Here is a 22,294-nt window from a genome sequence, read left to right as displayed (position 1 = left end):
AAAGAGGGGTCAAGGATGACGGACATTTTTGGCCTGAGTGTCTGGAAGCCTGAAGGAACCATTCATTAGGATGGAGATGACCCCAGAGGCAGCGTTGCAGGGTTTTTTACCTCGGTACCGGGACTCGTCGTCTTGCCCCTTCGAAGAATAAAGTGGTGGACGCAGAATGAGCGGCGGCAGACAAAAGTTCCTGAGACCGTAAGATCAGAAAGGAAGAATAGTAGGAGAACTCTCTCGACAGAGAGGCGACATTCAAAAGTGAACGCCCGCGAGTAGAGGCCAGGGTCCTGGTTTCCCACGGTTCCCCTTCGTTCCTTCTCAGGGTCGACCTTTACTGGCTGGAAAACGCCAGGTGTTGGGTTGTCTTTTCCTGATTGGCTCATTTTCATCATACAAGGAGAGGTCTGTGGCCACGCCGGTCCTTGTGGGCCATCCGTTTTCTGGTCTACTTATTTTTAGTCAGGTCTCTTGTCAAATTCCCGAGGGAAACCCGAGCGGGAGTAGGTGGGGTCTGTGACATTCTTGAGAGGGACCTCCTGCCTCAGGGGGTCTGCTGTGGTCAGGCTCTCCCAGCGTCGTTCCAAACGCTGTGTTTTTCCCCACCCAGGGGCCTCCGGTCCTAATCTTTCCCTCTCTGCCTCTTTTAGCCTATCTTTTCCTATCCTAACAGCAGATCTGGAGGAGAAGATCGCAAGTTCAGTTTGGAATGCCAAGTCTGAGAGGTCACGCAGGAAGCTGGTTCTCTTTGTCTGGAGTTTAGTGGCGACGCGGAGGCTGGAGACGCGACTCTGGAGTGGTCAGCATCTACAGATCCTATCCTCAGCCCCGGGACTGCGTAAGAGCACTAAGGAGTGAGTAACTGGCAAAGACATCCAAGGACTGAGCCCTGGACACTGGGAAATAGCATCCAGCGTGGGGAGAAAGACTCCAGCATGTGGTGTCCTGAAGCCAAGAGAACAAAAGGTTTCCAGAAGGGAGCGATCGTGTCCAGTGCTGCTGATAGGCCGTCGCAGATAAAGACTGAGAACTGACCCCAGAATTCAGCACCGTGGAGGTCACCGGTTTCCTTGGCAAAAGCTGCCTGGGTGAAAGGGCCAGGACAAAAGTCTGATAGGTGGGTCATGGGAGAAGTGGAGACAGCGGCTATGAACAGCCCTTTAGAGACATTTTGCTATAACGTAAAAGTGAGCAGAAACGGGATGCCAGCTGCAGGGGGCAAAGGGTCAAGAGGTTTTGTTAAGACGGGATAAATTACACCATGTCTCTGCTACTGGAAATACCTAGCAGCGAGGGGGAGATGATGCGGAAGGCAGGATGCACGACTGCAGCAAGGCCGACCAGTGGTCCAAAGCCAATGCCCCGCCACGCCACCTCCCCACTCTGAGAGGTGCGCCCACAGTGTTGGGGGGATGGGCGTGGATACGTAGATGGTGGGTGCAGTCGGGGTTTTCATTCTTTGAGGAGACACTACCATCCTCTTTGGAAATGAATCCGAGGAAGCTCCAAGAAGTGAAGTCCTTAGTAAGTTGCAAATCTGGAACCCAAGACCCAAGTCTCTGGTTCCAAAATCTGTCCCACCACGGCTGCCCCTCTATTTTTGCGCAGAACTGGGAAGTTAAGGAGTTAAAGAAACCCTCTGCCACGTTTTTTACTCTTTGCCTTTTACACAAAACATAGGTTGCTTTGAGGCACTTTGAAGCTCACGTTGGAATGAGGCCTCTTTGACAAGTCAGGGATCCTTCCAACTAGTGTCCTGTATTTCGCATTCTCATTTGGCCTCCGCTCCCATGTAACATTCAAATTTATGGGGCTCTGAAACAAGAGACTTGGCAAAATGTTATCCTGGTACAATTTCCCGGATGCACTTTTATTTCCCCCTAAAAATATCCACGTTCAAGTATTTTCGCTTTGCCCTTGACATCTGTGTGCACTTTGTACAGAATCTCAGCTCCTGGCTGGGGGAGGCGGGGGTCTCAGTTCCGCTCCTGAGCGCCCGGCGCGGGGACAGGGCCGCCGGCCGGAGCACCGCCACTAGATGGCGCCAGAGCCCTCCTTCGCTCTGACTCCTGCCGGCTGCGAGTTCTCCGGGGGACCGCGGTCGGGACAGGCGCCGTTCACCACCCGCCGGCCTGGTCGGGCCTGGCGGCCCCTTCCCCAACTTGGAACTGGAGAAGGGGTCAGCTCGACGCCCGCTGTCTTCTCCGTCCACTTCTGGACTTAAAGCAGACCCGGGTCGTCCGCTACCTGGCAGATGATCTCCGAGCAAACAGGGTCAGAACAGCGATGGCTGTGCAAAATTTGGATGGAATGCTGGGAGGAGGGAGGAATGTGGTTTTGTAAACATATTACCGGATACATACTTTGCTGATACTTGCCTATCAGAAAGCCTGGTCCAGTGTCCAATAACTCGGCTGCCTCGAGCCCTATGCAATGGAGATTGAATTTCCATGTGGCCCAGCTGGCAGCTTTTAAAGCATTTTCAGATGAGGCATATGTATACACACAGCTCACCTGTTACTTTTGTCTCATGGGGTCACATCACAAGGGCACAAACTATGACCCGCTTGCAGGTGCTTGAAAGAGAAGTTTGTGGCTGACAAATCCATCCCTGAAAAACTCCTGTGTGCCTCCAGGACAGCAAGTCAGGTGTCCTATCTCCACAAATGAATAATACGGTCTGTAATTAGACTAACCCAGAACCCTTGGAAAACTGGTTAGGGGAGATGTTTTTTCTTGACTTGATGAGAGCTTATTCCTCTAACTGTAGGATATCTGTCAAGTGCTTTTCAGCATGGAATGAACCACTGAAAAGTTTTTAAATCACAAACTATTTTAATCACTTTAAATCACAAATTATTTTAAACAGGTCAGGGTTTGTAAGAATTGGTTACGATGGGTGTCTTCCAAGCATACTCTGACTCTAGGGCTGGCTTAGCTGTTTCCTGAAAACATCTTTATCACGTACTTTTTTTTTTTTTTAAAGATCTCAGTTATAAGTAATCTCTACCCCCACTGTGGGGTTTGAACTCATAAACCTGAGATCAAGAGTCACATGCTCTACTGACTGACCCAGCCAGGCGCCCCTCCTTATCGCAGATCTTAAGTCCCTCTGAGAAGGAAGTTTGTGTATCTTTGTTTTGGGAGAGGACAGCTGTGGTAAAGGAAGAGTATAATTGAAGAGATGAACCTTTATGGTGCCAAGTATTTTGTGTTGCTCAGGACACAGGGACCTATGTCCTTTCTTTTTTTGTTTTCTCTTTTTTGAGATGGGGGGGGGGGGTCTCATAGTCTCATAGGTTTGACTAACAGCCTTTTCTGTCAGGCTCCACAAAATTGTTTTAACTAACGTCTTTTTAATTAATTCAGTTAGCTTTTACTGAAGTGCCCGTCTCGTGCTAGAACCCAAGCTAGGCACCAGAGGTGTCGCAATGAACAGAAGTAGCAAAACAGCACGGCCGTACTAGAGCTTACCTCCTTCCAAAGGAACTTTTTAAACACACATCCTGTTGAGATGAGGACATTGTTTGCTGTCCTCAAAGCATTGTGATGTAGTGTGGCTCAGATACAAACCAGGAAGATGAGCCTGAATGCATTTTTTTTAAATGTTTATTCATTTTTGAGAGAGACACAGAGCATGAGTGGGGGAGGGGCAGAGAGAGAGAGAGAGAGAGAGAGAGAGAGAGACAATCTGAAGCAGGCTCCAGGTTCTGAGCTGTCAGCACAGAGCCTGACCTGGGGCTCAAACCCACGAACTGTGAGATTATGACCCAAGCCAAAGTGGGATGCTCAACCAAGTGAGCCACCCAAGCATCCCAAGTCTGGATGCATCCTAATCACTAACTCAGTGATGCTGAACAAATCACTGGATCCTTCCATGCCTCCCCCTGTCACTGTGTCCTTTGTTAATATCCTTACCTTCCTCAGCTTTGTGAATTCAATGATATAACACCTGAGCTGTCAAAACATTACACAGATGCAGTTTGTTTTTACAAAATACACTGTTTTTTATGTTATAACAGTACCTAAAGGGAGCATAAGATAAAGGAACATGATTACAAATGATTCTTAAAACAGAGGACTTGAAAGATTAGGCTAAAATTCTAACAGAGGATATCATTAACTCTCAGCTCTTACTGCTCAGAAGCACAATCTGAGGAATCCAGAATATTCTAAATATCTGTTAAAGGATCAGAGGTGAGGAATGTGGTTAGCCCTGAAAAGCTCCCTGACCCCCTGGCAGCCAGCCTCCCTTGGAGAATAGCTTCAGGCACATCTTTTTGCATGCAAGGACTGCCAGGCCCCGACCTATTGGATGAAAACCAACACTGGGAGCTGGAGCAGCACGGATCTGACCAAGCTGAAGGCCTCGGGGCGGGGCGGGGCGGGGCGGGGGAGGTGACACAAAAAGTCAACTGGCCTGAGGTGTCTCAGTGTGGGACTCTGTCCAAACACAGAGACATTTCAGAACGTCTTTCAGGAGGTATGATGAACGTGAGACACAGAGCTAACAGGACACTAGACGTGTCCTGAAGGAAGATGTGCTGTCTAGGTGGCCAGAGGTGTACAACGCATTCCAGACGAGTCTGTGGAACTGAGTGAATGGCTTCCCCTGGTGTTGAGATGACTTTGTGTTTTCCAGTCTCCCTGCTTCCCCCAGCATCCTGATGATGCCATCACCTAGAGGCTTCGCGAAAAATTATTTTCCCATTTTCTTAGAAAAGAGGTGGAATTAAAACTGTTTTAATTAACTAAGTACAGTCAGATCTGTAGGCCCTTTTGCAGAAGGGAAGTTACACATTACAAAAGGAAGAACATGGAAATTCTGCACATTTCCTGTTGAATGTCCCCCTTTATTCAGAAAGCAGGCTGGCCGGCCATTTTGTTTCTATTAGAGAATCAACAGAAATATACTCAACTCACAGGCCCGAATAAACGGACAACGGGTCGACAATTTCGCCACATGGAAATTACAAGTCAGAACACCTCCCTGTCCACTCACTTCCCCCTCTCCATGGACGTTTGGTGTACTGTGTCTACTCTCAAAATCAAGGACTTTGGGTCCCAGAGCATTTGGGAAGAAATCTCAAGTTCAGCAGACAGCTGAAAGCATTAAGAGAAATATCTAGAATGCTGCTTGGTATGGTCTTTGGTAAAAAAATAAAGGAGTAAAAACCTTTTTGTAGACGCGGCTTCTAAGCAACAGGCTTGACCAAGGGTAAACCTGAGTAAGGTCAAAGAGCCTACAGAGCTCACCGACCACCACAAGCTTCGGGCAAGCAGGCTCACTAAGTGACCCACCTCGTAATAACCATAGGCTCTAATTAACCAATGGGCTACTTACAACCAGGCACAGTTACCAAAAAAGGGAAAATTCCATCCATTCCCATATCTCCCTCACTCCACCCTGTGACTGTGGCCCCTCACTGCCACCTTGCTGCAGACAGTCTCTTTGCTGTACTGCCCATCTTGTGGTGTATTGAATAAACTTCTATGTCCTTTGTTCTGCCTTCATGGGAGTGGGTAGAGAGAGAATCCCAAGCATCCCAAGCAGGCTCTGTCAGCACAGAGTCCAATGTGGGGCTCGAACTCATGAACTGTGAGATCGTGACCCGACCTGAGAGTCGGGACGCTTAACCAACTGAGCCACCCAGGTGCCACCAAAATAAACTTAGAAAAAAATAATAAACCCAGTGACTTAATAAGTAGCTTTTAAAAGAGATATTATCACTCTTCACAACGATATTCTGTTTGTCCTTCCATGTACCTTCATGTATCATGTCAAAAAATCTTTTATATTCATTTCATTGTGAAAAATTCCCAGCCAACTTCTGATCATATGGATTTCCATTCATTAAGTATTTACTAAGCATTTAACTACACTTTATGCTGAGAAACCCAATCATCACTAAGACATACGTATTTAGGAGTGGTCTGGTGGGTGAACGGGACGTTACTAAAAAAATTACAGTAGGTCTTGGTGAATGAGGTTGGAGAATTGAGTCAAGTGTCTGATTATAAGGGCCTTGGATGCCACACGACAGGGACGTTTCAGAGCAATTCCTGGGGCAGCAGAGTGGATCAGAGTCAATGAGGCTGCACAGTAACTATAAACAAATATCCTAGAGCAGCAGTGAGGCCAGAGAAGAGTGGAATGGATCAGACACACAGAAAGAATAGGAGGGGCGAGGTTTGGTCATTGGTGTAGTGTGGTGAGTAGGTAAGAGCCAAGTGGAGGACAGCTCAGAAGGAGCCTGTGCAAGGGAATTAATTCAATTCTGTACAAGTCACGTGAGGTGCCGGCGCACAGCCATGTGATGCTGAGCAAGCAGGAACCCACACCCACCCGAGCTCAGTGAGGGGACGTAGGTGCCAACGAAGCCAGAGAACATGAAATCACCCAGGAAGAACGGAGAGATGGGAGCAATCCTAAATGAAACAGAATCTGGGAGAGGAGCAAGTTCTGGCAAAGGTACCGTCCCCACCCGGAGCCCAGCCCCCAGCCCCAGCCGCCACACGGCGCGAGCCCGAGTTCATCCCAGCCCTCCAGGTCCATGTGCTCTCCAGCCTGCCTTTCCAACACTCTGGCCCTGTTACCGGGTCCAGACTGTGACCGCAGCTTAGGAGTCATGGCATTCCTTCCTGAAGCATTAACTGTATATTAGTGACTTGGGAGGGAGCAAAGAGATTTTTATGTTAGACAATGCAAAGCTACAGAGCAGAAAACAAAAAACAAAAACAAAACTCTCATTTTTAGAAGAGAGAAGACATAATTTCAATAATGTTTTGTGCTTTCAATTCCTCAGGCTTTGTACCCTTTCAAGAAAGAAGCAACCATTCTACGTGTGACATGAATTATACAGAGTGGCCATTTTGTTTTGTTTGCGCATTATGTCTTCCATCTTTGGTGAAAAGTACCTACGTTTTTTTATTTTTAATGCTTATTTGTTTTTAAGAGAGATAGAGAGAGGATCCGAAGCAGGCTCTGCACCAACAGCACATAGCCCGATGCAAGGCTTGAACTCAGGAACCATGAGGTCATGACCTGCGCCCAAGTCGAACGCTTAACCAACTGAGCCACCCAGGTGGCCCAGTACCTACATTCTTTAAAAAAAAAAAAAAGTCGCCCCAATTCCTTTTACCCTATCTCTCAAACAGGCAGTCAAGTAAAGTGCAAGTTACCTTTATTTTAAACCCTAAGTCTTATTGCAGCCAACTAACTCTCAACAAAGGTGCCAAGAATATACAAGGAGGAAAAAACAGTCTTCAAAAACTGGTGTTGGGATAACTGGATATCTGCACGTAAAAGGATGAAGGTGAACTCTTATCTTACACATACATAAAAATCAACTCAAAATGGATTAAAGACTTAACTGTAAGATCTGAAACCATAAAACCCCTAGAAGAAAACATAAGGGGAAAAGTCCTTGACATTAGCCTTGGTGATGATTTTTTCAATTTGACACCAAAAGCCAGGTAACAAAAAGGAAAAACAAGTGGGACTACATTAAACTAAAAAGCTTTTGGAAGACAAAGGAAACCACCAACAAAATGAAAATGCAACCTACTCAATGGAAGATATGTGCACATAAAATATCTGACAAACGGTTAATATCCAAAATATATAAAGAATTTTTACAACCCAACACTTAAAAAACTAACAATCTGATTACAAATGGGCAGAGGACCTGAACAGACATCTTTCCAAAGAAGACATTTTTCCGAAGACCTTCTTCCAACAGATACATGCAAAGATGTTCAACATCACTCATCGTCAGGGAAATGAAAATCAAAACCACAATGAAAAAACACAAATCAAAACCTCACACCTGTCAGAAGGGCTACAATCAAGAAGAAATAACAGGTGCTGGCAAGGATGCTGAGAAAAGGGAACCTTCGTGCACTATTGGTGGGAATGCAAACTGGTGCAGCCACTAGGACAGTATGGAGATTCCTGAAAAAGTTAAAAATAGAAATACCATATAACCCAGTAATTCTACTGTTGAGTATTAAACCCTCCCCCCACCCAAATACTAATTCAGAAAGATGTATGCACCTCCAGGTTCATCACAGCATTATTTACAGTAGCTGAGATACGGAAGTAGACTAAGTGTCCATGGACGGATGAATGGATACAGAAGTGGTGCATATATACACAGTGGAATATTACTCAGTGATAAAAAGAATGAGATCTTGCCATTTGTGACAACATGGATGGACCTAGAGGGTATAGTGCTGAGTGAAGTAAGTCAGAAAAAGATAAACACCATGATTTCACTTACATGTGTAATCTAAAACACCAAACGAACAAACAAATGAAAACTAGAAGCAGAGTCATAAATACAGAGGACAAACTAGTGATTGCCAGAGGGGAGGGGGGTGAAGGGAGGAGCGAAATAGGTGAAAGGGACGAAGAGGTACAAACTTCCAGTTATAATTAATCACCGAGATAAAAAGTACAGCAAAGGGATTACGGTCGCTAATACTGTGATAATGTTGTACAGGAACTATACTTATCATGGCGAGCACTGCACAATGCATAGAATTATTGAATCACTAAGTTGTACAATTGAAACCAATATAACTTGGTGTCAATTATGCTTCAATTAAAAAAGTAAAACACCAGGGTGCCAGGGTAGCTCAGTGGGTTGAGCGTCAGCCTCTTGATTTCAGCTCAGGTCATGATGTCACGTTTCATGAGACTGAGCCCCATGTTGGAGCTCTGCGTGGATAGTGTGGCGCCTGCCTGGGATTCTCTCTCTCCCTCTCTCTGCCCCAACACCCGCCTCTCAAAATAAATAAACTTAAAAAAAAAAAAGTAAAACACCAAAAATAAATTTACAAATATGATTGACATTTGAAATAGAGTTCTGGAAATGTTATAAGAAAAATCGTAAAGGTGAAATTCAGAATTTTAAAAGCAAAGTTATTAAGTAGTTTCATAACATTTACAGTGGAAACATAAATGGGACTATATCAAAGTAAAAAATTTCTGCACAGCAAGAGAAACCAACAAAGTGAGAAAGCAACCAATGGAATGAAAGAAAATACTTGCAAACCACCTCTCATCAAAGAGGTTAATATCCAAAAAAATATGAACTCCTACAACCTAAAGCAAAAAAAAAACAAAAACAAAAACAAAAACAAAAACAGAACAAAAACAAAACAAAACAACAACAACCCAATCTTAAAAACAGGCAAAGGCCCCCGTAGACATTTTTTTCCAAAGACATACAAATGGCCAAAAAGTGCTCCTCACTAACCATCTGGGAAATTGACAAGAGCACAATATAACCTCACACTTGACAGGACGGCCATTATCAAAGTCAAAACGGCAAGTGTTGACAAGGCTGTGGAGAAAGGGAGCCCGCTCCCTTTGGAACTGTTGGTGTAGTCACTGCGGAAGAGTGTGGAGATGGCTCTAAAACTTAAAAACAGAACTACCACGTGACCCAGCAATCCCACTTCGGGGGATATGACTGAAAGAAATGAAACCATGATCTCAAAGAGACAGCTGCACCCCCATGGTCGTCACAGTGTTGTTCGCCAGAGGCAAGGCAGAAGACACTGAATGTCTGTCAGTGGATAAATGAAATGTTACAGGTGTGTGTGTGTGTGTGTGTGTGTGTGTGCGCGCGCGCGCGCGTGTGTGTGGTGGGGGGGGAGGGGTGGAGGTGGATATTCAGCCTTGAAAAAGCAAATTCTGGAGCACCGGGGTGGCTCAGTCAGTTAAGCAACCAACTCTTGACCTCAGTCCTGGTCATGATCTCATGGTTGGTGAGATCCAGCTCCATGTCTGTCATTGCAGAGCCTGCTTGGGATTCTCTCTCCCTCTCTGCCTGCCTCTCCCCCACTCACTCTCTCAAAATAAAGGGAAAAAAAAAAAAGGAAATCCTACCATTTCTGACACGAATAAACCTGGAGGATATTATGCCAAGTGAAATAAGCCCCAAACAAAAAGACCATGATCTCAATTATAGGTGGCATCTAAACAAATCAATCTTATAGTGTGGTGCCTGGCTGCTTCAGTCAGAGAACACGCAACTCCTGATCTCGGGGTTGGTTGTTCAAGCCCCAGGTCAGTGTAGAGACTACTTTAAAAACTGGGGCGCCTGGGTGGCGCAGTCGGTTAAGCGTCCGACTTCAGCCAGGTCACGATCTCGCGGTCCGTGAGTTCGAGCCCTGCGTCAGGCTCTGGGCTGATGGCTCAGAGCCTGGAGCCTGTTTCCGATTCTGTGTCTCCCTCTCTCTCTGCCCCTCTCCCATTCATGCTCTGTCTCTCTGTGTCCCAAAAATAAATTAAAAAACAATTTGGGGGGCGCCTGGGTGGCTCAGTTGGTTGAGCGTCCGACTTCGGCTCAGGTCACGATCTCACGGTTTGTGAGTTCGAGCCCCGCATCGGGCTCTGTGCTGACAGCTCAGAGCCTGGAGCCTGCTTCTGCGTCTCCCTCTCTCTCTGCCCCTAACCCACTCGCATTCTGTTTCTGTCTCTCTCAAAAGTAAATAAACATTAAAAAAAATTAAAAAAAAAAAACAAAAACAATTTGGCAGGGCGGGGGTGGGGGCGGGGGCGTCGTCCCTAGGTGGCTCAGTCGGGTGAGCGTCCAACTTCGGCTCAGGTCATGATCTCACAGTTCATGGGTTTGAGCCCCGTGTCCAGCTCTGTGCTGAGGCTCAGAGCCTGGAGCCTGCTTCAGATTCTGTGTCTCCCTCTCTCTCTGCCCCTCCCTCGCTCAAGCTCTTTCTCTGCCTCTCAAAAATGAATAAAGGTTAAAAAAATTAAAAAAAAAAAAATTTTGGGAAAACCAAATCAAACTCATAGAGTAGAATGGTGGTTACCAGGGACAAGGGAGTAAGAGAAATTGGAAGATGTTGAACACACAGTACAAACTTTCAGTTATAAGTTCTGGAGCATGGGAACTATATGGTTAAATGTGTTGTATGCTTGAAATTTGCAGGGAGTAGTTTTTTTTTTTTTTTTTTAATGTTTGTTTATTTTTGAGAGACAGAGACAGAGAGCAGGCAAGGAAAGGGCAGAGAGAGGGAGACACAGAATCCGAAGCAGGATCCAGGCTCCGAGCTGTCAGCACAGAGCCCGACATGGGGTTCACTAACTGTGAGACCGTGATGAGCCGAAGTCGGACGCTTATCCAACTGAGCTACCCAGGCACCCCTGCAGACAGAAGTATTCTCACATCACACACCTAAAAAGGTAACATATCTGAGGTGACAGATGTTAGTTAGCCCGACTATGGGAATCATTTCATGTCCACTATACCCCAACATCACATCACACATCTTAAATATATAAAATCTTAATTTATTTATCTTACTTCAATAAAGATGGTGGGGGGGGGGAGGATCCTGAATCTTCCATTTATCACGCAACACTGGGCAGGTTTCCTTTTTTTTTTTTTTAATTTTTTTTTATGTTTGTTTATTTCCGAGACAAAGACAGAGCATGAGTGGGGGAGGCGCAGAGAGGGAGACACAGAATCAGAAGCAGGCTCCAGGCTCTGAGCTGTCAGCACCGAGCCCTACGTGGGGCTTGAACTCACAAACTGTGAGATCATGACCCGAGCCGAAGTCGGTCGCTCAACCGACTGAGCCACCCAGGCGTCCCTGGGCAGGTTTCTTAAAGCTATGAGAGGGGAACAGCTACTGTCTGAGATAGTAGGGAGTCTGAGTGAATACATTCTGGAGTGAGGAAATGTTTGTCATCCTCTATGTGAGGCCTGGAGATCCAGCCTCTTTCAGTCTGTTAGTAAAAGTCAAAGTAGCACAGTGAGATGCAGAGGTGGAGGGGACGGTCAGGTTTAGGGAGCTCACTCTAATCTGAAAGGCTAGACGTACTTTTCCTGAGGCAACAAATGCCACTTCTGCTAATTCAAGTTGGGCTTCTATACTTGCTACTGGAGTCCTAACTGCAAGAGAAGCTTTTGAAAACTAGTGCAGGGCTCTAAAAAAAATGGCACATTGATATAATTTTTTATAAGAATCAGTCTCTGCTAAGACCACCAAGTTGTCCTCTTCAAATGCCGAAGAGAGTGAGCAGCTGCATGTACGATGTCACTGTCCAGAGGTCACTGAGCGAGCACGTTCCACCTCTCCAGGGACTTGTCTCGTGCGCTCCTCTGGGTAACAGGCAACTCGTTCTGCTTTACAACTTCAAACATACCCACTCTGCCCAGGTACAAGCTGAAAGGCCAGCTCACTTCAGTCTAGCTACTTCCTTAGGCTACCAAGAAAAGGCAAGGCTACATGGATCTTAAGATCTCAGTGAAGCTCCAGTGGGATCCCGTTTTCGCCCCGAACCAGGCACAGATTTTTCAGATCAAGCTCTAGCTTAACCACAGCCTCTCTTACTCATTTTCTCCCCCCACCCCTGACTCCTCGCTTCTATATCCATATTATCGGGAAGTGTTTGACTCCTCGATCAATACCAATGGATATTAAACAAGAATTCAGTACCTCTGCAATGCCTCCTGGACTGTTTCCATAACACAGCTGTAAGCCTTTAAAAGTGAAGGAAAAGGTTCCATATATAAAATGTCCTGGAGACCCTCTAAAAGGAAAAAATCCATTTGATTTGCCCAGACACAAATATCAAATAAAAATTTTAGAACTCACGATCAAAATGCTTAGTGAATGTAAATTTTTTTCTGTTATTTCGAGAGAGGGAAAATCTCAAGCAGGCTCTGCCCTGTCAGCTCACAGCCAGACATGGGGCTCAAGCACACAAACGGTCAAGATTGTGACCTGAGCACGCCCCAGGGAATGGAATTTCTGCTTAATTTATGTGTCTAGTTAATGGGCTATTTATGGGGGGAAAAATCCTAGAAAAAACATTTAAATGGACTGGCCTATCTCGAACATAAAGTCTGTAATTGACTGTCTTTATGCTTTGGATTATCGAATGAGCACTGGGTGTTCTTAAATAATCACATACTACCACCAGTTGGCTGGCTTTTTAATTACACACCTCATTTTTACAGAGTGCACCGCTGAAGCACATCATCTGGGACATGAACACTCAAGCTATCCTACAATAATTTCCTATTCAGGTTTTCTAGGTCACCCCTGACTGCTGCTGGGTCACATTCACAGCATGGCCCCAGTCCAGCAGCATCACCAAACCCTGGGAACTCATTAGAAATGCTAACAGGGGGCACCTGGCCGGCTCAGTGCATACACCATGTGATTCTTGACCTTGGGGTCATGAGTTCGAGCCCCAAGTTGGGCACAGAGTTTACTTAAAAGAAAATCACTTTTTTTTTTTTTAATTAAAAAAAGAAATACTGAAAATGTGCTCCTGGGTCTGACCTGCTGCCCAGCAATGTGCTTTAGCAATCCTTCCAGGTACCTGTTAAACTTGGGTAATCACGATGACCCAGAATCCTCACCAGCTGACATTAAAGCAGGGGTTCTTAACCTGGGATATGAAGTCAAAGGCAAATGTGCCTTTTCCTGGGAGGAGCTGCCCAACTGTCAACCTTCTCTAAGGGATGTCAACCTAGAGGCAGGTACCACCACTGCCAGTCATCAAATTCAGATTTCACTTCTGCAAATACACACCAAGCCAACATGTTCTCCAAGCCCTTTAATATTCACTTAAAACAGCTGAGGCACAAGCAATAATAAAACTGCATTTTTTGTTACAAGAAAGAATTTTGTGTAATATCTGCATCATATACCAATTTTCTCAAACTCTCTTCGGCAATATTTCATTAATACTCTGGTCCAGAAGTTGGTTCAACAAGGTCAGAAAAGCAGAAATTTAGTTAAAAAAAAAAAAAACCAATTACCGAAGGGTAAGAGGACTCAAACATTTACTGAGTGCCTACTATGGCCACCGTACTAGGTTTTATGTACTTTACAGAAGTTCAATGTGAATGTTAAGTCCTAGTCATCTGTTAACAGGCTAGCAGGACACAGTCAGGTAAGCCCATCTTAAGTGTGCCTTCACCTGAAGTATAACTGTGGAATCGAAAAACTGATCTTTCCCAAGGAAGCGCACCAACATACACAAATACATATTTCCATTTCCAAAGACAGTACCCAAGCATGCAACATTAGGACATGGGCGCACTCAGGTTGTCACCACTCTACCTAAATCTTGGGCTGAGGACCACTGGGCCAGCATCACCCCTACTGACTGCGTGGTTCCATCACCATTTAAAACTTTAGATAGGAAATGGTGTTCAGCACATTAAGTATCTGGGGAAAACCTTGCTTGGGTTTGTTTTGTTTTGTTTTTTAACAAAACGACTTTCAGAAGTGGCACCTGTTCTGAAAACCATCATTTAAGTAAGAAAATGACAGCATAATCAGCTCTAATGGGAAGATACCACAGCCTTTTCAACAAGTATTACATCAAAGCTGGTTATTTTTCAGAAAACTAAGTGATACCCAGCTCAGAGTACAGAATTCTCCAGAGCATATAGCCTTCACATCCTCCCACACAGCTAAGCTAACCCCTCACTCCTCCAGCTAGTCCTTAGTTTCTCTGGGTCCATTCCTCCCTTGCCAAGCTGCCTGCCCCTTGTTCTTGCCTCTATATACTAACTCTAACCTATATTCTGGATGCCCCTGGTCTCAACACTCCCTCTGGCTGGGGTGGGCACAGGACAAAAGCTTGTTTCCTACCGATGTGGTCAATCACTGACCAATCGCCATTGCCCCGCTTTGGATTTGGGACCTATTGGTAAAACCGACTAACTAGCATGTTTGCACTGGTCACCTCCCTATCCCCACAAAAGAGCAGGCTGGGTGTTATCAAAAATAAAAGCACACTGTTTAAGGGTTCAGGATTACACATGTGAAAGATACACAAGGAAGAGTCCTTAAATGTCTGAGTCGCATGGTCTGATGTTCTTTTACAGACGAGAATACTAGGAGGTAAGTTCAGAGATGTAATGTGACCTGCCAAAGGGTGTGGGGATGTCCAGAGGCAAAAACTTAGAACCATACTGCAAACGCTCTCCTTTAGATCTCAACCACAACAAAAACCCAAGGTTAAGGAAAATTTGTAAGTAAAACAAAATAAAAAGTCTGGTACCTAAGCAAAGTCTTTGGGATCTCTCCAGATTTTTAGATAGAGTAAAGGCAACCTATACAGGGAGGAATTGTTACTCAGTTCAACAGATGACAGCAAGTACCAAGGATCTTTATTCTCAGGCCCGATGATGAATCTGTGACTGCAGAAAACATGTCACTATTTTGAAAACACCTCCATTCTTTCCAAGTCTTCAGCTACAAGGTTACACCTTATTCTCATTGTAACTTGATAAATGAAAGAGGATTAAGGAGATACACTGAAGATAAAAGCAAAGGGAACAAACATTTTACAAGCGTATCATCCCGGCTACCTAAAAGTTAAGTTTCAGATTTACGACAGTGACAGAACCATAGGATTTCGGTGAAAACCAACACAAGTTAGATCTTTAAAAAAAGGTGGGGGGTGAGGGGGGAATCAACTCAAAAATACAAAGTCAGGCAAGCATGCAAAATTCAGAGTATAAAAAAATGCAAGGCCTGGTTGTCCAAACAAACATATACCTCAGGAAAAGGTGGATTTGAAAATAGATGCTAAACAGAAACAAATGAATTAAAAGCTGAAAGGGACACTTCTCTGAATTAGCAGACCAACTGCCTCATTTATAAAGAGGAAAGAGGGCAGACAGTAATTAGTGAAGCTCACATGGCTAGATTAAGAATGACACAGATCTAATTCCCAGTGCTATCTGCAACTACATACAGCTAAAATGCATGGAGATAAATATCCAGAACACATTAAGCCCACTGGTTTAAACAAAACATTTCAAGACAAATACACAGGGAGGTGAGTTAATACAGCACAGCAGCACATCTCACGTATTAAGAGATTAAAAGGAAAGAAATGACCTCTCAAAGATTTTAATGCTTAGTTTTGATAAAGCAGGTTTCCATCCAATTCTTTTATGTAGAACAAAATGAACTAGCTTTAAAAAAAACAAAAACAAAAACACGTGCATTCTTCAACTTTCTCCTACATTTTCTTGGCCTATCTTTCAAAACTAGGCAGAGTTTTTAACGTAAGAAATGTGACGCTATATGTACATTTTAATTGCACATTTTAGGAATAAAATAAATCCATGATATTTCGGTAACTCGTAGTGTATTTATAAAATGAAAAGACTTCTATCAAAATACACTTTTCACTGGGAAAAATAAATAAAACAGACAAATGGATCTACACAAAGTAAAAATTAACTTTGGTAGATTTCAGTGTAGGACAGTCCATAACCAGCCTATTTGCCCTTATTCCCCCAGAGCTGCTCATCTTCCGAGTTAAGATTTTAAAAATATTTTTAATTGAGATTATGTTGATATTGGTTTTTCATTCCACATCATCTTCAGCCAAGCTCTGAGCACTTACAATTCTCTGAAAGAGAAAAAAAAAATTTAATTTTTAAATGTCCTTTACAGGAGGCAAGAATATACAACGGGAAAAGACAGTCTCTTCAACAAATGGTGCTGGGAAAACTGGACAGCTACATGCAAAGAAATGAAACTGGAACACTCTTACACGATACACAAAAGTAAACTCAAAAAAGAATTAAAGACCTAAGTATGAGACCTGACACCATAAAACTAGAAGAAAACACAGATCGTAATCCCTTGGGCATTGACCTTAGCAACATATTTCTAAGCATGTGTCCTCATGCAAAGGAAACAAAAGCAAAAATAAACTATTGCAACTATACCAAAACAAAAAGCTTTTACACAGCAAAGGAAACCAACAAAATGAAAAGGCAATGTACTGAACTGGAGGATATTCATAAATGATATATGCAACAAGGAATTAATATCAAAAAAATATAAAAAACTCATACAACTCAACACCAAGAAAAAAACCTAATAATCTGATTAAAAATGAGCAGAGCACCTGAAGAGACATTTTTCCAACAGACACATGCAAAGAGGTTCACCATCATTCATCGTCAGGGAAATGCAAATCAAAACCACAAGGAGCATCACCTTACACCTGTCAGAATGGCTAGACTCAAGAAGACAAATAATAAGTGTTGGCAAGGATGGGGAGAAAAGGGCACACTTGTGCACTGCTGGTGTGAACGTAAATCGGTGCAGCCACTGTGGCAAACAGTAAAGAGGTTCCTTAAAAAATTTAAATAGGAATACCATACGATCCAGCAATTCCATTGCCGGTTATTTATCCAAAGAAAATGAAAATACTAACTCGAAAAGATGTACACAACCCTATGTTTATTGCAGCATTATTTACAATAGCCAAGATATGGAAGCAAACTATGTGTCCATCAATAGATGAATGGATAAAGAAGTGGCATGTATATAATTTAATGGACTATTACTCAGCCATAAGAACGAGATCTTGCTAACGGCAGTATGGAAGTATTAGGCTATGTGAATTAAGTCAGACACGGATGAACACTATCTGAATTCACTTATATGTGGAATCTAAAAAACAAAACGAACAAAAAAACAGAGACCCATAAACACAAACTGGCAACTGCTAGAAGGGAAGTGGGGGAGGGGGCATAGGCAAAGCGAGCGAAGGGGAGTGGGAGGTACAGACTCCGAGTTATGGAATGAATGAGTCACGGGAATAACAAGTACAGCATAGGGAATATAGCCCACAATCGTTTAACAATGTTGTGTGGTGAGACATCAGTGAGAAAAGCAGACCATAAAGTATACCTGTTAAATCAGTAAGCAGTACATGTGAAACTAATGTAACATTTTGTGTCAACAACACTTCAATTAAAACCAGAATTTTTTTTTCAAGTTTATTTTGTGAGAGAGAGAGAGAGAGAGAGAAAGAATGTGCACACATGTGCAGAGGAGGAGCAAAGAGAGAGAATCTCAAGTGGGCTCCGCACCAGCACACAGAGCCTGATGTGGGGCTCGAACCCACAAACCATGAGATCATGACTCAAGCTGAAATCAAGAGTCATGTTTAAACGACTGAGCCACCCAGGCACCTCCCAAAAAAATTTTTAAGGGGGGGGGGAGGGGAGATGTCCTCTGCAGTCAAAGAAATCAAATCTTGCTAAAGTTTACCCATTCTACAATTTCAACATTTAACACTCTTAAAACACTGTTATCAAAGAAAATAATGATCATGCGGTCAGTCCCATTTCAAAATCCAAGTTAATAAAGGAAGAATAACATGCACTGTTTTAGAGGTTGGTCAATTATATAACTAAAACCAAAAAGAATTTAAGATCTCTTTCACTCCCACATAAACTAAGAATACTGATTTTTTACTGGTCATCTTAGCCTCCAAACATTTCCCTTTTTGGCCTGAAAATGCTCCGAAGTCCTCATACAAGAAAGTACTTCCAAAATTAGCATTTGAAAATATGTCAAAATAATATGAGATAAGTTAACTAAGTAAAGGAGGCCATTTTTATAAAGAGGAATTCAGGCTTCATCCCAAACTCATCCACATTTCAAAAGACCTCACCCTCAGGTCAATCTTCCAAAAGCACCGCGCTATGCTGCCTTTCCAAGAGTAGACACTCTAAGAGGATTCTGATACAGACACGCTAGGAGCCACATTAGTCTAAATAAAAAGGTTTAAGACCAAATCTTTGCTTTTTCAACCCTCTCCCTTAAATCTTTGGGGACTTTGTTTTCTTTCTAGTCCCTTCTCCAACTAGTTGAATAAAGATCAGTTTGAAGAACTAACCAGTCATTTTATTAATTTTTAATCACATCAACTCTGGGAATTAACACATGAATACACAAACTGTTCCAAAAAATAGATTCATTTCAGTTCCTGGAGACGATTAAAAATGAACAGAATGCAATTTTAATCAACTCTTAAGTTATAAGTCATCTTTTATACAAATGGTACTGTATTCAATACAGATTTGAGGATGTAGTTAAATAGCTCCAAGCTCAAAGCCCACCTTGGCAAAAGCGGAGGCACTGGGGCCTTTAGACAAGTGAGGTCAGAGGCAATCTACAATCCTTTATGATCTAGTTTCAGGCTGTGCCATCTTAGCTCCTCTGTCCTCTGCCAGGCCACTTCACTGAATGCATGGGCTCACAGGAGAAGGTAGAAAGCTACTTTTAGAAAGTAGGTGAGAGGGGCCTGAATTTTGGTATGTGAATACCAAGGTCTGAGATTTAATACTATGAGACGCACTTCTTTCTTTTTTTGTTTGAACTAGGCTTCACACTCACGACAGAGCCCAAAGTGGGGCTTGAACTCAGGACCCTGAGATCAAGACCTGAGCTGAGATCTAGAGTCAGATGCTTAACTGACTGAGCCACCCACGTGCCCCTGAGACACACTTTCTGATCCGCACAGAGGGCACAATGACTAGATCTTATGACCACTCACTCAAATGTTATCAGGGGAAGACCATTTTCAAGCACGGGTATCTCCAATTCTGATTTCATCCCAAGAAAGAGTTTCAGAATTTCATCATGTTCACTAGACTAATTTTTCTTTGTAACAGTAAGAATGGCCTTTATGGTTTCACTAATTTTTAAAAGTCCATGTCCCTAAAACATTTCTTTTTTTATATTCTACTCACTTTTGTTAACATTTCAAATTCTCACCTGACTAATTGTCGGAAGCTTGGTCAGAAGCATCTGGAACACTGGCGGTGGAAGAGTTTGCTGTAACACTTGCAGCAACTGCTGTGGCTGTCCACACACTGCAATCGCATTTGTCAGATGGTCTACACCCTTCTCATATTCACCTGGAAGATTTACATAAAAGTAACGTGACCCGGAAAGCCTTTGTTTGCCTCTGTCAAAAACTCAACTGTACAGCCTTCACTACGTTTCCAAGTGATCATGACCAAAATCATCAAAGAAGTAAAAGCCTGGAAATAATCTGCGGTACCTTCATATAAGTGAGTATTATGAAACCATTAATAAGAACGAATCAGATCATATGCACAGATATGAAAGGATCTTCAAAACACACACAGAAGGGGAGAAATTCAGTGCAGAAATATGCAAGTATATTACCGTTTACAGACTTAGAATATTTCTGCAACATATTAAAAATTGCTAACAATGGAACAGTACTTTTCTATAAGAAGAAAGAACTGAAGACTGGGGACTGAGGTGGAAAAGAAGTCCAAGTTCACTTTACACTAATCGCTTACACTATCTGAATGGCATCACAAGCAGATACAGAAAAAACCCTAGGAGGGTGGTGCATCTGGACGGCGAAAGACTCCCGTCCTGTCCACCCACCACCCTGCGCATCTCTTTCATGTGCCTGCTCCGGAGTCACAGCCTCTATAAGAAACCAGTAAGCGAAGTTTTCTGACCCTGAAGAAGAAAATGACCGAGTAAGTGACTGAAGAATGGTGTATGAAGAGGAACTGCCTGCTTTAACATTTTCACTTGAGAAAATCTGAAGACTGAAGAAAGTACAACTCTACAAAGAAGTATTTAAAATAAAAAACACAAAAGACTGAGGTGCCTGAGTAGATCGGTCAGTGGAGCATCTGACTCTTAATTGTGGCGCAGGTCATGATCCCAGGGGTCGTGGGATCATACCCCACGTCGGGCTCTGCAGTAAGCGTGGAGCCTGCTTATAATTCATTCTCATTCTCTCTCTCTCTCTCTCTCTCTCTCCCCCCGCCCCCCACCACCCCACCTCTGCCCTAACCTCCCTGCCCCTCTCCTCTGCTCATGTTCTCCCTAAAATTAAAAAAAAAAAAAAAAAAATTATAAAAAAGAAAATTAAGACTTAGGTCTTCAGCCTGGGCTTTGACTTTCATCAGGGGACAAATGACTCCATTAACTTGGAAATTAAAACACCACTTGGCCACTGAATCCTCATGCCGTTGAATTTACAGCAATGTAGGGAATTTACACTGTTGCCTGGGGATATTAATTCTGATTATTAAATGGAAATAAAGCTACTACTGGAGTGTTAGTGTAGAACACAGGGGATTCTGAGACACCTCCTAATATTTCTAAAAACAATGCAAACAGTTAATGACCAACCAAAGCAATTCAATGCAGATGAAACCATTTCCTCTCTAGTTTGTAGACCTGAGCCCATTCAAGGTATCCTAAGATGAGATCTGGCTCAGTTAACAGAATATGCTTATGGAAGACCCCTAGATGGAGGAGACCATGTGAAATGAAGTTTACTGCCTAAGTCAATTATGCCTTCACTTGGCTTACTTTGATGTTGACTTTTCCCCTAATTCTAACCACCTGACTCTTCAACCTTGAGCTGGGCTGGTAGTTTCCACTGGGAAAAAAAGCAGCTTGGCAGAGTTGTTAAGTAACCCTCTGTATGGTATTGAGTTAAAGTGTGGAACATGAACTTGGGAAGAAAAATAACTCTTCCCTGTCCCTCCTTCACCTTCCCCCTCAACCACTATGAGTTACTGTCCTTCTCAATCTGGATCTAACAGTTCAAGTCAGACAGATGGCCACAACACATGGATCTTCGAGATAATCCAAATAGAAGTAATTAATGCACTATACTCTAGTAGTTTGGACTATAAGTAATTTAAAATAATGTTTATATTTTGGGAGAAAGAAGAAAACTTTGATAGACATATTTATGAGCATCAACAAAAAATTCTGAGAATTTGTTTGCATGAATCGATATACAACCTATACCCTTAGACACAGATATCCCTATCCATGCAGATTTTTCTGTTCGGATATTTAATACAGCCTCTTAAATGAGCCCTATGAGGATTTAAGTGCTTTACTATTACCCTATGATTAAACCTCACAGGTTTCTTTTTTTTTTTTTTTTTCAACGTTTATTTATTTTTGGGACAGAGAGAGACAGAGCATGAACGGGGGAGGGGCAGAGAGAGAGGGAGACACAGAATCGGAAACAGGCTCCAGGCTCTGAGCCATCAGCCCAGAGCCCGACGCGGGGCTCGAACTCACGGACCGCGAGATCGTGACCTGGCTGAAGTCGGACGCTTAACCGACTGCGCCACCCAGGCGCCCCAAACCTCACAGGTTTCTTAATGAACTGGGGTAAAAAAGCCAAGATTATTTTCTCGTAAGCCATTCCCATTTTGATTTATTTTTTTTTTTTATTTATTTTTTTTTTTATTAAAAAAATTTTTTTTTCAACGTTTATTTATTTTTGGGACAGAGAGAGACAGAGCATGGATGGGGGAGGGGCAGAGAGAGAGGGAGACACAGAATCGGAAACAGGCTCCAGGCTCTGAGCCATCAGCCCAGAGCCTGACGCGGGGCTCGAACTCCCGGACCGCGAGATCGTGACCTGGCTGAAGTCGGACGCTTAACCGACTGCGCCACC

The 22,294-nt window shown here is 43.4% G+C and overlaps 1 protein-coding gene across 3 annotated transcripts in view; it reads right to left on the bottom strand.

The window, feature by feature from the left end:
• The window catches only part of TOMM20 (translocase of outer mitochondrial membrane 20), a 36,190-nt gene that overhangs the window by 4,160 nt on the left and 9,736 nt on the right, over positions 1–22,294 (bottom strand). The window contains exons 4-5 of one of the 3 annotated variants that reach the window (XM_025915065.2): positions 19,591–19,733; positions 13,583–16,420 (exon numbers count right to left, since the gene is read on the bottom strand). The exons of 1 other annotated variant lie outside the window; for it this stretch is intronic. In XM_025915065.2, the coding sequence (XP_025770850.1) occupies positions 16,376–16,420; positions 19,591–19,733 (188 nt within the window). In that variant the 3' untranslated portion in view covers positions 13,583–16,375. Of the gene's footprint in view, positions 1–13,582; positions 16,421–19,590; positions 19,734–22,294 lie in introns of those variants that run through there. One more of the 3 variants, XM_086679652.1, reaches the window with a different exon arrangement.

The sequence above is a fragment of the Puma concolor genome, chromosome D2 (genome assembly GCF_028749965.1).
Source record: "Puma concolor isolate L17-30 chromosome D2, mPumCon1.1.hap2, whole genome shotgun sequence".
Taxonomy (NCBI): domain Eukaryota; kingdom Metazoa; phylum Chordata; class Mammalia; order Carnivora; family Felidae; genus Puma; species Puma concolor.
The sequence above is the reverse complement of the archived record's forward strand: the minus strand, read 5'-3'. Positions and strand labels throughout refer to the sequence as shown.